Below are 13,467 nucleotides of genomic sequence, written 5' to 3'. Positions count from 1 at the left end.
CCAAAGAGCATTAACGTTCACCACTTTGATACCAATTAATGCTCACTGAGCTTTCAACAACTCCTCCAAAACTTATGAGGCCTACTGTTAAATCCACCTTTGGTAACTACAAAGCAGCAGATACTCATACTGAGAAAAACAAATGCAAAACAATAGTTGCAGATCCAGCTAGGTACTTACTGCTCTAGCTACTAATTGAACTTAACTGTGTTATGGTAACACCTACAGGCCTAACTCAAAGCCTAATTATGCAGGGTGCCATATGTTTATACGAAGAGAGACCCTGAACAAAGACCTAAACTCCAAGGATAATGCATGAGAAACTGGGTCTGAGAAGTTCCCGTGAACAGCAGTATCTTTTCTCAGAACTGCAGCACTGCTAAAAAACAGAAAGCACATCTGATTGTCAGAGGAAGATACTCACTGAGAGAGGGTGAGCAGAAGGAGAATAGGGAGGTACTGTGGCATCATATTAAGTTGCCTTTACATGTAGATGAACGGAACACGTAAGCTTGCAAGTACTACACGTAATTCATGTTTAAAAGACCTCCAATATCTGTGAAAGATAATTACTTCTGAAAAACAGAAGCCCAGCCAAACCCAAGTTTTTGTATTTCCAGAAGTCATTCATTTTTTCTTATCCATTAATAGCAGGCAGACACGACACACCTTTTGGGAGACAGATCTTTTCCATTGCATCTGAGGTCCAGCTACCATCCGATTGCCACATAATAACCAAAGCTGAAACTTACCTCTCTGCAGAGTTCCAGTACAAGGTCTGCACACTATCACAAGCTCAAAACTGAGGCTTGTATAGGATTTAATTAAAAAAAAGTCATGGAAACAATCATTTGGGGGTTCTGACATTACCTTGCACCTCCAAAATAACCATCCTCTAATTTTCTTATGGTGGCGAGAACTGCTGGATGAATGTCAGTACCATCATCAACTACAAAAGAATGGAAGAGTTGAAGCTTCACTTAAGAAGCTTTACTTCTTAAATTATCATGTCCAAATAAAGTGGATTACTGGGTGTTCTCTACAAAGCAGATCAGACAAATTTAAAACAGAACCCACAACTGCTATCAATACTAGGTTATTTAAAAAACCCCAAACCAGTAAGCAAACAGAAAACAAACGTGGGACAAGTTCTAAAGGGATTTCTCAAGACAAAACCCAACCCACTCAAAGTTCCAAAGGGATTTCTATCAAATTTCTTTGGACAGAAATAGTATGGAAATGATGGGGAGATGCAAGGATATAAAGGGGGAGTAAAACCAAAATGAAATATTGCCATGTCATCCAAATTGAGCATACACTTGAGAAAGTTAAACTGTACTTTTGATGTTAAAACTCAGTTGTTGAAACAGTCATCCTACCTGTCTCCTCTCAAACTGACTTTCATTCTACTCTCCTGCAGTAATCTACTGTGCTTGAAACAGAGGAAATTAAGTTTACCAAGCATTGTGTGGGTGATGGGAAACGTCAGCGTTGGTCTCCCTGTCATCCTCCAACAAGAAGTGAGGTAAGCCAGCTCTGTCTTGAGCATCTCCACGATCATCTGATTGTCTAGAGCCAGGTAGAAGTGATGCTGGTCGGTAAACTAGAGAACAGAGAAATATGGCATATGAGTAATCGTCAGTGCTCTCATTTTTTTCCATTTCCTCCTTTAAATCATTCACAAAAGCCATATGAGCTATTCTTGACCACAACACAGTCTGCATAAATTAACCTAACAAGGCCTGTGACTGTGAAAAAGAAATCCACACTTGTGCAGAGTCCATTTTCTCACACTTGTAGGCTGATCGTGAAAGAAGTAAGCTATAGAAATACAAAGTAGACAATCACACCCATGGAGCAGAATCTTCCCAATGGTGAATTACAGTAACCTATGATCTGGAAGACACAAGTATTCTAAAAGCGGAAGAAAAAGCTAACAATAGCAACAAAAATCAATAAATAGGCTTAAGTGCACACTGGGGACTGGGGACTAGTCACTGTATGTCTCTTGGGAACACTCTGAAAGTGAAGCAGAATACAGAAAAGCTGGCAGTTACTGCAGAAAAAAAAAAGGGACATAAACTGTCCAGTGGTAAACTGTGCTATTCCAACTACAGAGGAAAGCGAAGAACCCACAGCAAGAGACTATTATGGCTACTTCAGGAGCTGGAAACTAAAAAAAGCCGCACAAACAATGGAAAGTATGTCAAAGCAGCCACGACAAAAGTTAAGGAAGCACATAAGCCTTGGGGAGGGGTGGAAAAAGGAGGTTGGGATGTAAAATAAATGTCAATTAGTAAGACACATAATAGTCAAGGAGAAAGCTTCCTGTAAATGCATCAGAAGTAATAGGAAAATAAATAAACTGTAGGTCTGTTAGCGATGAAAGAAAGAAGGTAGGAAGAAAGGATAAAGGCAAGCTGAAACATTTGATGCTGTTTTTACTGACAGAAGAAAAGCAGTGAATTATGACCTGTAATACTACTTTTAACGAAGCAATAGGAGTGCAGCCTGAGTATGGGAAGAAAAGGTTAAAGAGCACATAAATTCAACCTGGCAAACTCCAGAGAAATTACTTCATAGAACTTAAGGAACTAGCCAAAACAAACCCTGAAACACTCGCAATTAAGTTTTGCTAATTCAGGAAGAGCAAGTCCCAGAAATCCAGAGAGAAGCAAACACACTGCCTGTCCTTAAAAAAGGAAGAGCCAGGATAACACAGACCAGTGAAGCCAATTTCAGTGCCTGAAAGCACAGGAAAACAAAGCCAGTTTGAGACTGCCAAGATAATTACAAAATGATAAAGCAAGATGGCCAAACTGTCATATCAAAAACCAATCTCAGCAAACCAGTCCAATTTCCTTTTTTGGGAGCAACTAGATGGTAGGTACAAGAAAGTGGCTGACATCTCTCAACTTTTGCAAATTTTCACACCAGTGAGCTGAAGAAAAAACATCTGAGGTGTCAGTTCACACAAGGTAGTTATTATCCATTTTGTCAGAATGAGAGCGTATCTAAATGGGGTCAGCCTTTGCCCCACACCTAATCAATGTTTTCATTAGAGAACAGGATGAAATACAAACTACAAAACCGCAAAATTTGTGGACATTACTCAAGATCAACACAGATGAGTTAACTGCTAACCTTAGGAAGGTGAAATTAAACATTAATTCCACTCCCCCCAAAGAAAAAGTCAGGAGGAAATGTCTGCCTACAAAGTACAACAGAAAACATTATGGAGGTTTCAGTCAAACATGGAATAAGCAGGAACTGTCAGTGTGTTGCTGATGCAAAGATAAATGCTGTTTTGGAATATATTAATAAGTATGTCCATACTTGATATATGGCAAGATTTCAGCGGGAATTTTGAGTCCTACTTACATAATAAAATGTGGACAAAGAGGTATTTTGAAAATCATTACTCTAAGGAATTTTTCCCTAATTTGCAGAAGTGAAAATTGGTGTGGAGGAACAACACAACAAATAAACAGTCTGTTACAAAGCTGCTTGGGATCAACTGACACAGGGAAGAACGGGAAGGGAGCCATGTTATTCACGGTAAATCCAATGTTGTTTGGACATCATGAAGCACTGCAGAAGCCATCTATGCAATCCACTGAATAGTCCACTTCCAGTGGAATTTGAAGACTACATTAGTCAAACATCTATTTAGGAGGGTGTGAGCATTCTTTATCCTGCTCCATTTGCACATATTTGGAGCAGGTGATCCCTTGGCCTTCTAATACCAACTGCTAGAATAAGTCTACAGGAGTGTGTCATATTTCATTAAATGTATAAATAAGAGCCATTAATTCTGGGAGAATCCAAACTTCCAGCTACATTGAAAAAGGCACTAAATTGAAAACAAAGACAGGAACATCCCTTTCCCAGTACTACTGACCCTTTCAATGATATAAAAGAAGATTACATCTTAGTCTCTTGGGGGTTATAGTACTTGGCACGCTTATGTGAAACTAAATTTTCCATCAGAGCAATCAGTAGAAAGATTTATTAAGTGACCTATTTCTGGAGAAACTATTTTATTAGCTAGAATGTTGGTTTGGAAAGAGATCAGTAACAACTGTACTATTGAGTTGCTGGGTTCTCCTAGGCCAGAAGCCAAAGAAGCCAGACTGTATGACAGAAGAGAGATTTATCAGCACTCCTACCATGCTCATCATCCAACGTTCTTAAAAAACCCACAAAGCAAAGCTCATCTGCTTTATCAGCCCCGGTCTACCTGAAGTAGTGTGACAGCACATAAAAGCAAAGTGCTTCACTAATGATTAGCCATTAAGCAAGCACTGATTTCCCTGTCAGCTTTACATGCTCACCTGAGGGGTAAAAGCAAATATTTGATTTCTTATCATGTACAGCTTGGAGGTGCCTAACACTCCAATGTGTCGGTGTGGCCGTCCACTTAATTTCATGTTCTTGTTCCTGCCTGTAAAGAAAAAAAGAAAAATAAAAAGCCTCACTTAACATTTCCTGTGTGGTTTTCCACAACCACCATTTTACACAAGGAGATCTACTTCATTTGTATCAGCAAGGCAGAAGACAGATTACAGAGTGAGATGCTACAGACTGGTGTGTTTTGTACCAATCAGCAATATAGTAGCCAGAGTTCTTCAAAGGCCTGATTAAAAATAAAAATTTTGGTTTCACTGACCATGGGGTTGGGTCTTTTAATTAGTGTCATTGCTCAGCACCCAAAGCTTCCCCACTGAGAACAGGAGGTATGACCTTTCAAAAACAAGGCCACCAACACAACAGAAATTGTAGTGCTTTCACTGTAGAATCTTAAAAATTCTTGCCCACAGAAGGCTAAATCCAAATACACAGTACATCCAAATACAAAGATTTTCATTCATCAGGCTAATAAGCCCCAATTTTCTCAGTAGAGGTTATTAGCAAATGATCCACACTGTATCCTTTGCTCCAGCAGCCAGGAGCTGACTTGAACCTGTCTGATAAGGACTATGAGCCAACCAACCACATGCCTGAAAAAATACCATTGTGAACATTCCCAAAGAAGTCACTGTTAAAAACAATACAGCAATGTGTCAAATCATCCTACTCACTCCCACTAGTGAAGGAAACCTATTATGAACTATTATGAAATAAATGTAAGCTTCAAAGCCCTGCAAATGTTTCATTTGTTAGAAGTTCTTTGTGATAAACTGAAAAATTCTTTCCCAAAAGCAGCATGTGCAATTTCCCTTCTCCATGCAAAGGGCACGCTTTCTAAGATTTATCTGAAGGCCCCATTACTTTGGATGCTTCCAAAAAACTTCCTGTTAAACAAAAAAAAACCCTCAACAGAAACGACCACAACAACAAAAGAACCCCCAAGCCCACCTCATGAACAGCCTCATACCCTCCCTCAGCATTATCTGTAACCAAACTGACATGGGAGCACGCTCCAGTCTGACAGAGAAGCACGATACAGCTCCCCTTGTCCATGCTGCAAAGGAATCTACTGATGCTGATTCTCCCCACCTCGATTTTACTTTGTAGTAACATCTGCGGTTTTGATTCATGAGTTGCTGGCACGCTTGAAGTAGTAAAACTAAGTTCAATTAGGAATACAGGTAACAAATTTTCCACCAAGACCCCATTCATTCCAGCAAGGATTATCAAAAGAGACAAAGGATTTTCAACTTCACTAGAACCCATAGGAGTTTTGGGACATTTATTTAATCCAACTGCCAGGCTCTGGGGAAAACAGGCCTCTAGGGCCATGGCTGAGGCATTGGAACATATTTAAACTCCTGTGTCTAGAAAAGCCCTAAAGGCTTCTGAGTTTGCAACAGAGACAGAGCTTCAGCAGCTCAACTCTGCTCAGGGTTGGAAGGAACATCAGCAAGAACGTGACAGCCCAAAGATGCTCTAAGAGCAGCACTGCTTCCCTGATTTGGAGGCGAAAACTTCCCAGGTTGTCTGCTGGTAGAATGGCAACCACACTGCTCAGTTTCCAGACTTAAAACAGTACTCTGACTTCTGAAAGGAAAAACATTTGATTTTTTTCTGTGTTTTTCCAGGCATTTTTTCTAAAGCCAGTTTCTCTGTGGAAGTAGTTCCTGAAGGACACAAGAAGAGACAGTTCTTGCCTAACTCCAAGAGCACAAGGAAACTTGTATTTTGGCCACCTTTTCTAATAAGGTTGTTGGGTTCTTTTTTCCTGTTGGAGCCCCTTAAGACAGAAGTTCTGATTTTGTTAAGCTTCTTTCCACAAACGCATTTTTTTAAATCAATGGAATTTATTTAAATAAAAGAAATTAAATCAAAGAAATTGAGACAGTGTGAAGCAAGAAAAGCACAAAACAAACCACCACCCTTAAAAAAATACCTTGCACAGCAACAGTGAGAGGCTTCCATGTTCAAATACCTACCCAGCATGGTGTAGAGATTACTCAGGATACGAGCTGGCTGCACTCTGAGTGGATGGATATCAGCAATGCTCTGAACATTGATTCCATGGTCTTGCAAGAGATTCTTAATTTGATTAGATTCTGCCAAAACAGTTACTGCGTAACAGAAAACAAAACCAGTAGTAAGAACCAATGTTCTGCTCTTTTTAACTGAATGTTTCTACTGTCACCTCTCAACTACTGCATTTAGTTGACTAAAAAGGCACAAAGGCCTTACTTCTTTCTTCATTTATGAGCCTGTGAGATCAAAAGGGAGTCAGACAGATTTTGGCTCTCTGCTTCTCAACATGTCTTGCCATTCTCCTCCACTTTGGATCACAGGGTAATTCAAACTAGAAGGGTCCTTACCAGGTCACTACTCCCAACCTCCTGCTCAAAGCAGGGTCAGCTCTGAGGTTAGACCAGGTTCTTTGGGGCTTTATCAGTTTCTTCTGGCTTCTTTCAGTACTACTAGTTTGGATCATGAATTCCCTTTCAGCAGATAGGGCTTCCCCTCCACCCCCATAAAAGAAGGAATAAGAGAACTTGAAAATCTTTGTTTTAGTACAGCACACTAAAACAACACAGCCGAGTCAATGGGGAATGGGTGCTGTTACTTGTATAGCAATAAATGTTACAGGGCCATAAAGTGGCAGAGGCAGGGGTGAAGTCCCCAAATCAGAGGAATTTACAATCCAGGCCCTGATCTTGCTCCCTTGTTCTGCTTGAGGTTTTGCCCATTTTAGCTGGCTTATTGGTTTGGGACTAATAGTTCAGTATTCTTCTTTGCATTATAAATACTTGTCAAAGAATGCTAAAAATAAGCAAGCACTTATATTTCTACTAGAAATTAAGCACTTCAGAATAACAAAATTGCCACCCCCATGAGATACCAACAGGGGTTAAACAAGCAGCTGCCTGGGTCACAGTATCATTGGTGAAGGCTTCTCCTGATAAACAAGTTGGCTGCTTTTCCAGAGCAGTACAGGTCCTTGAAAAGTCTGGTGTTTGCCCTCTGCTTAATTTTCTGGTTTTGGCTATTCCTGCACTGACTAAAGAAGCCATTCCCTGCAGCAGCCAAAAGATAAGTCCACCTGCCTCGCCTCTGTGTACAGAGATCCTCCCAAATCATTGCTCTCTGTGGTTCTTCCAAAAAGGGGCTGCACAGAAACCTAACTAAACTGACCTGTCTCCTGCCAGTCCTACTCTTTCTTGCTAGAATCCACCAAGATTTTCCTTTTCACTACAGGATTAAGTTTGCCACTATCCAGCCCCTGACAAGTCTTAAAATTTTAACAGGTATTTTTTCCCTCCTGGAGAAAGGCAGCTAGGCAAACAACTCCTTTCTCCTTCCCAGAGTATCATCAAGGCATTCATGTCCCATGCAAAAATCCACATTGTTTTTAAACATGTCTGTCTTCTCTCCTGCACGTAGGGACTTCACCATTACATGATCCAATTCACCCAGAACGTTCAAAAAACTCCCTCACCTTGTACCACAACATCAGGTTTAAATCCAGTGGAAAATCTCCTGTTTAAGGGATCAATTTCACCTGCAGCAAGAAAACCCTAGAATAAATGCAAGAGGAAGAAAAAAGAAACGAAACAAAGTTACGTAAAAGGCTTCTGATGACATCTGTAAGAAATCTTAACCAATTTTCATATTTTATCAGGAGAGCGGAACTTAAAGCCTGGGTTATCTACCCTGTCCACCAAGTAGTACATTCAATAAAAACAGTGGCTGCGATATTTTTCAGAACAACAAAAAAAGGGTTATGACTGACACAGCCTGCATGCTCAGATTTTTTATTTTAGAGTTGCAGCAACTGACAGAATTTTGCCAGACCAGCGATTATTTTGCGGCTCCACAGAGATATTCAATGGTTCCTTTAACAAGTCCATGGCTAATATGGGACAACTCTGTAGGCACCTTATGCTACAGAGTAAGGCATAGCCTAGTGGAGCTGAAACAGTGCAAAATCCTAGCTCTGGGACAGCCAAGTCAGCCTGGGCATACTCCTCTGGCCTAACCATATAGCCAGTCCATCCGACAACTTATGTGACATGATTAGAAACAGACAGCTGCATATCTATCTATCTATATATACACACACACACACCCCCCCCCAAAAAATAGCTCCTGAAAGCTCAGAGTCACCCCTCCATGGTTCATGTACATGTTTCTACTGAAAAACACTTTGTTCCCTACCTGTCAACCTAATTGTACTTAAAGCCCAAGCCATCTCAAAACAAAATGAAATACAAGCTCATCTACTATACAAAAAACCATTACCTCTGCTAATAGGCAGCTAAGAACATACAATGATTGGCCCCAAAGATGAGGCAATTTTCCCACTGGGATGCGATCCACTGAGTGAGGATTTTCATACTCCTCGTCCACCTGAAACCAAATGCATAAGCAAGAAAAATTACCCTAAAGTTGCGAAGAACAATTGATAACATGGAAGTATTTGAAAAACTATGGTCTATCATTTACCCTTCCTAACCTGCCACTATTAGTGACATCCAGATCTCTTGGGTTTACTTTTAAGGCTGCACGTTTTCTGGGACATGAACTACACTTTATTTTTGTACACCACCCTTCAAAGCTGGAGGTTGAATGGCGAGTCTGCATGCAATTACAGCTTCCTTGTTAGCATTTCCCCTTTCTTCTCACCATGCCTTTGCTGCCTTCCCTCTGGGCAGCTTGTAGGTAATTGTGTGTCTGTTTTCCAACCCCTTGCAAGATGACACTTAATAAAGTGCTATGGTATATTTCCTCTCTGACCTTCAGTTCTGAAGTCAGCATCAGCACTTAACTATATGTCTTCCTATGAGGCTTTAAAACTTTAGACCTGCTCTAATATTTCCATAGGCACACAGTTTCCTAAGTAAGAAATGTCACTGTTTGGAAGCCTAAAGTTTACCATTTCTCAGTGGGAGCTGAGAGAGGTCTCTTAGTTTTTAAATAATGTGCAGCAGTCTTTTTTTATTGCTGGTTTAGCTTGATCAGCTACAGGAAAACTGTAAAACCCACGTTCATCTTGGCATCTGTACTTTGCATGCTGCATTTTCACAATACCTTTTCTGGAGGGACTGCGTACAGTTCAGGCATTAGCAGTATTCCGTTCTTCTCTCTAATAAGTATTCCTTCCAGAGCCTCTCTATACTCTTGCACCTGGAAATATTTTTGAAAGAGTGAGAAGTCACATTACAGTCAGCAAAACCAAAACAGTAAAGTTAAAGTTTTAGTACTTTCCAACAGTACTTTTCTGACAAAAGTTCATTAAAAAAATGGGGATGAGGTGGGGGGGTGGGGAGGCAGAAATCATGACCCACTGATGGAAGATCAGAGTTCAAATTCTCAGACACTGTTCCAGCATCTCAATATTATCAGCTGCAGAAAACACAAATACATATCTTTAATCTATAACATACTGCTGCAGTACAAAACTTCTAACATATTGCTATCAAGAAGTCACTGGAACAAATCCTACATGAAATTTGCAACGGATGACAATGCAGTGACATGGATGTCAGGGCTGCTAATATCCATTAAAGTGTAACGTGTATAAATTGTTAGCTTTTTACCATGCACATTTTCTGAATTATGCTTTGCAGGATTGGGAAATGTTTCTCCTAACTGATTAGCTTAAAACTTTGCCCCATTGAAAACTTAAAATAGATTTAATCTGTTGGAAAACTTCTAAGTTAACTGAACAGAAAATCCTCCTGTTCTTGTGTTGTCAGACAACATATTATGAACAGGAATACCAGACTGATACAAAATAAAGAACATTTCGTATTCTTTTTACTAGATCCCTTCTTCTATTCCATTTCTTAACCATCATCATTCCAAGTTTTTACTTACAGGGAAGGTGTTTTCAAGCACTACCAGCACCTGCCTCTGAAATCCTATTTCTGCTATCCCTTTCTGAGTACAGCGGCACGCGCAAGGTAAGGTACCCACAGGTTCTTATTATGGTACACTGATATTTTCAGTATCCTGTCCTTCCCAACTCTTTTTGAGTCCTCAGGGTGCTTATTTTTCTAACAATTGCTGCCCTTGCAACCACTTCTTTGCAGCAGTAATTGGGGAAGACTAGACACTCACCTGAGTGTCTCAGTGACTCACTCGGCTTTTTAAATGGTGGGGACTGGGAGCAATTGCTTGGTCTGACCATGCCCTAGCACAGCCCGTCTGCACACCTTAAAGGCAACCAGGTACACACCGTTCCAGATAATCCAACTAAGTTCTAGAGACTGCTTTGTGAATTGGTATTTCATTGAAATTACTGAAGATTCAGTAAACTTTCCGATTCCCCACCCCTCATGAAATAATGCCATTTCTCTCTCCACCAGACTATTTTTACTGTATTCAGGAAAGCAACTTACATTTCTAGTGTCAGTAAGTATTTACTTGATTTACAACATCTAGTACAGAAAGAGGGCTTTTTGGTCTGAAATTCCCTGCATTGTTTCTGATACCAGTTTATTTTTTAAGAGGTTATGTTTAGCAATTTCCTGTCCCTCTGCATATGAGGAAATTTTAAGTCTCATGTATTTTTTACTTCCTTCAAGTCACCGATATACAGAAGTCTTGGTATGAATACTTGACACAGTAAAGACATGAAGTAACTTAAGGAATCACCAATTAACTTAGGAAATTAGTGAAAATTAAATAGCTCCTCATAATCCAATCCCAAGTCTCCCTGAATGTATAAAAGGACTGAAGATACTATGAATCTTGTTATCAGCAGCCAAGCCACAGAGACTGGGGGAAAAAGAAGCTGGTCTCATCCTGCAGTAATTGGGAAAGAGGCATCAAGGTTGGTAATCAGACAGATCCAGGCAAATTAACCCTGTTCAGCCCAGTTTGACCACACCAGCTAACAGAACCACCCAACCCAGCAGAGAGGGCAATGAGGCCCCAGTGTGCACAATACCGCAGCCTCCACCACATCACAAACTCCCCAGGAAGATGAGATTGGCTGAAAACTACTCCCATCCTGCTGATGGGGTATCCCACTGCTACCCAAAATAAACATGGAACAAAGCTACAAAATACTGTGGGTAAATGGCTCTGCGTTTCCATTGAAAGTAATTTCTTCTTTCCTCACCTGAATTTTGTCCTCATTAAATACTCCATCAATTAGGAAGTATGTCCAGAATACCGGCCACTCACATTCTATATTCTCAAAGAGCTTGAGCTCAGCAGGATCGTAGTGCAGCCTGCTTGGATCCTAGAAATTCAATCATGCTTGTTTAGTCACAGCGCTAAATTAGTCACTCATATTCCAATCATAATGGCAGCCTACTTTATAGAAGTAATAAAACCAAGAAACCAATAAAATCACCAGAAATAGTTGCCATGCAGTTCCTTGACTTCTTTTTCACATTCAGTAAACTGATTTAATCATTCCCTAGACAAATTGACCCTTTCTAGTCTCAGAACCTAGGTGTCACCCAAATAATCTTCCCTCTGCCTCAGTTCAAAGGTATTTTGGGATGCCTCAGAGACACAGCTTCCACTTAGGTACCATAAGTGTATCTAAGGGTTCATTTCTTACAGAATTATGAATTAAGTGCTGTTCCTAATAACTGGGTTTCAAACCCTGAGCCTCTTTCAGATACGTGTAATTTCTAGGCCGGATACCTGGATGACCTCCAAATCCATGAAGATGCCTTAACAGAGGTACAGAACTTCATGTAAATGAGACAAAAAAGTCTACAAACAAGAGATAAAACTCTCCCTAATGTACACTAAAAACGTGTATCAGAAGTACCTCTCTGGGTGTCTTGTAACCATCTCGGAGAAAGCGACAGCAGCCATAGCGGCCCTGTAAAAACAGACAAAATTATAGAAAGCTTCACATACTGTTCTTCCTCACAGATTAACATCAGCATAAAAGTATGTGCTGACTTTTAAGTGTCACTCAGGGATTTTCCTCCCTCCCTTCCATGCACAGACGCACCAAATCTGCCAACCCTTGTTTAATTAGGATTTTCAGTTAAGAAAGGGAGGTTCTGCTTCTCTTCCCCTCTGGAAAATAAAAATAAAGGAAATCCTTACCTGCAATTTGGATATAATTTCACTCTTGGTCACATTAACAAGGTTTAGATCCTCCACTGCAAAAGCCGGGTAAGAAATAATAGAGAGAAGTCCAGCATCTATCTCCTTTGACGTGGAAGCCCTTGGCAACATGGAGTATAGAATAGACTGAGCAAAACAGGAACAGGAGAGAGGGATGTAAAACAATTTACCTACTTCAAAAGACTATGTCAGCTGCAAAGGGAATAGACTACACTATTTGCAAACTGACAGAGAACTCACTGCATAATTATTTTTAACTGAATTAGAATGAGAATGCTTCACACCACTCACTTTCACATGATCTATTAGAAACAGGGTGAACAGCATAGTCTGAAGACGTCCTTATTACGTTAAATTCTTGGTTCAGTTAATCAACATCTCATTTAAAAGCAAAAGGGACAGGGTGTTGGGTTTTCCTCTTGCAAAGGAAACAGAAGACTAATTTTTACCTGACAATGCTCTACTTCATCAGGAAGAACATGAATCACTGATTTGTGTCCTCCATGAGCTCCAAAAAGATCTAGTTCATCAATTGCTTCCAAAGCAGCCTTCAAAAAGAACCAAACAACCCAAAACCATTAAATACCTTTTAAGCCAAGTATATACCCTAGTATATGTGCTTATCCTCTGAAGGAAATTACATAAGACAGAAGGTTGCTCCACAGACAGTTTTTCATCTTTAAAGGGAAGCTTGGCAATATTTTAGAAAAATTAAGTACTTCTGTCTTTCTGCTAGTGCTGGCGACCCTTCTTACAATTTAAAGGCAATGCCAAACAATGGGGAGCAGGGATTCCACTGAGATAATATCTATAATATTAAAGTACTTATTAATAAATGCTTCTCCTGTCCTATATTTCAAAATAACTCTCCATTCAGTGGCCTTTCACTCCTCCTGCCTGAAGGGCTGTTCAAAGTGGAAGGCTTCTTCAAGGCGTCCCAGAATCAGCAGAGGCCTGTGCCCC

General features: G+C 40.2%; 1 protein-coding gene across 1 annotated transcript in view; it reads right to left on the bottom strand.

The window, feature by feature from the left end:
- The window catches only part of PHKA2 (phosphorylase kinase regulatory subunit alpha 2), a 40,623-nt gene that overhangs the window by 21,600 nt on the left and 5,556 nt on the right, over positions 1 to 13,467 (bottom strand). The window contains exons 6-16 of the mRNA XM_009648803.2: positions 12,954 to 13,052; positions 12,484 to 12,630; positions 12,197 to 12,250; positions 11,531 to 11,653; positions 9,493 to 9,588; positions 8,704 to 8,811; positions 7,901 to 7,979; positions 6,393 to 6,527; positions 4,335 to 4,444; positions 1,459 to 1,603; positions 871 to 949 (exon numbers count right to left, since the gene is read on the bottom strand). Of these exons, the coding sequence (XP_009647098.1) occupies positions 871 to 949; positions 1,459 to 1,603; positions 4,335 to 4,444; positions 6,393 to 6,527; positions 7,901 to 7,979; positions 8,704 to 8,811; positions 9,493 to 9,588; positions 11,531 to 11,653; positions 12,197 to 12,250; positions 12,484 to 12,630; positions 12,954 to 13,052 (1,175 nt within the window). The remainder of the gene's footprint in view (positions 1 to 870; positions 950 to 1,458; positions 1,604 to 4,334; positions 4,445 to 6,392; positions 6,528 to 7,900; positions 7,980 to 8,703; positions 8,812 to 9,492; positions 9,589 to 11,530; positions 11,654 to 12,196; positions 12,251 to 12,483; positions 12,631 to 12,953; positions 13,053 to 13,467) is intronic.

Source organism: Egretta garzetta, unplaced genomic scaffold (genome assembly GCF_000687185.1).
Source record: "Egretta garzetta isolate BGI_Z169 unplaced genomic scaffold, ASM68718v1 scaffold111, whole genome shotgun sequence".
Lineage (NCBI taxonomy): Eukaryota > Metazoa > Chordata > Aves > Pelecaniformes > Ardeidae > Egretta > Egretta garzetta.
The sequence above is the reverse complement of the archived record's forward strand: the minus strand, read 5'-3'. Positions and strand labels throughout refer to the sequence as shown.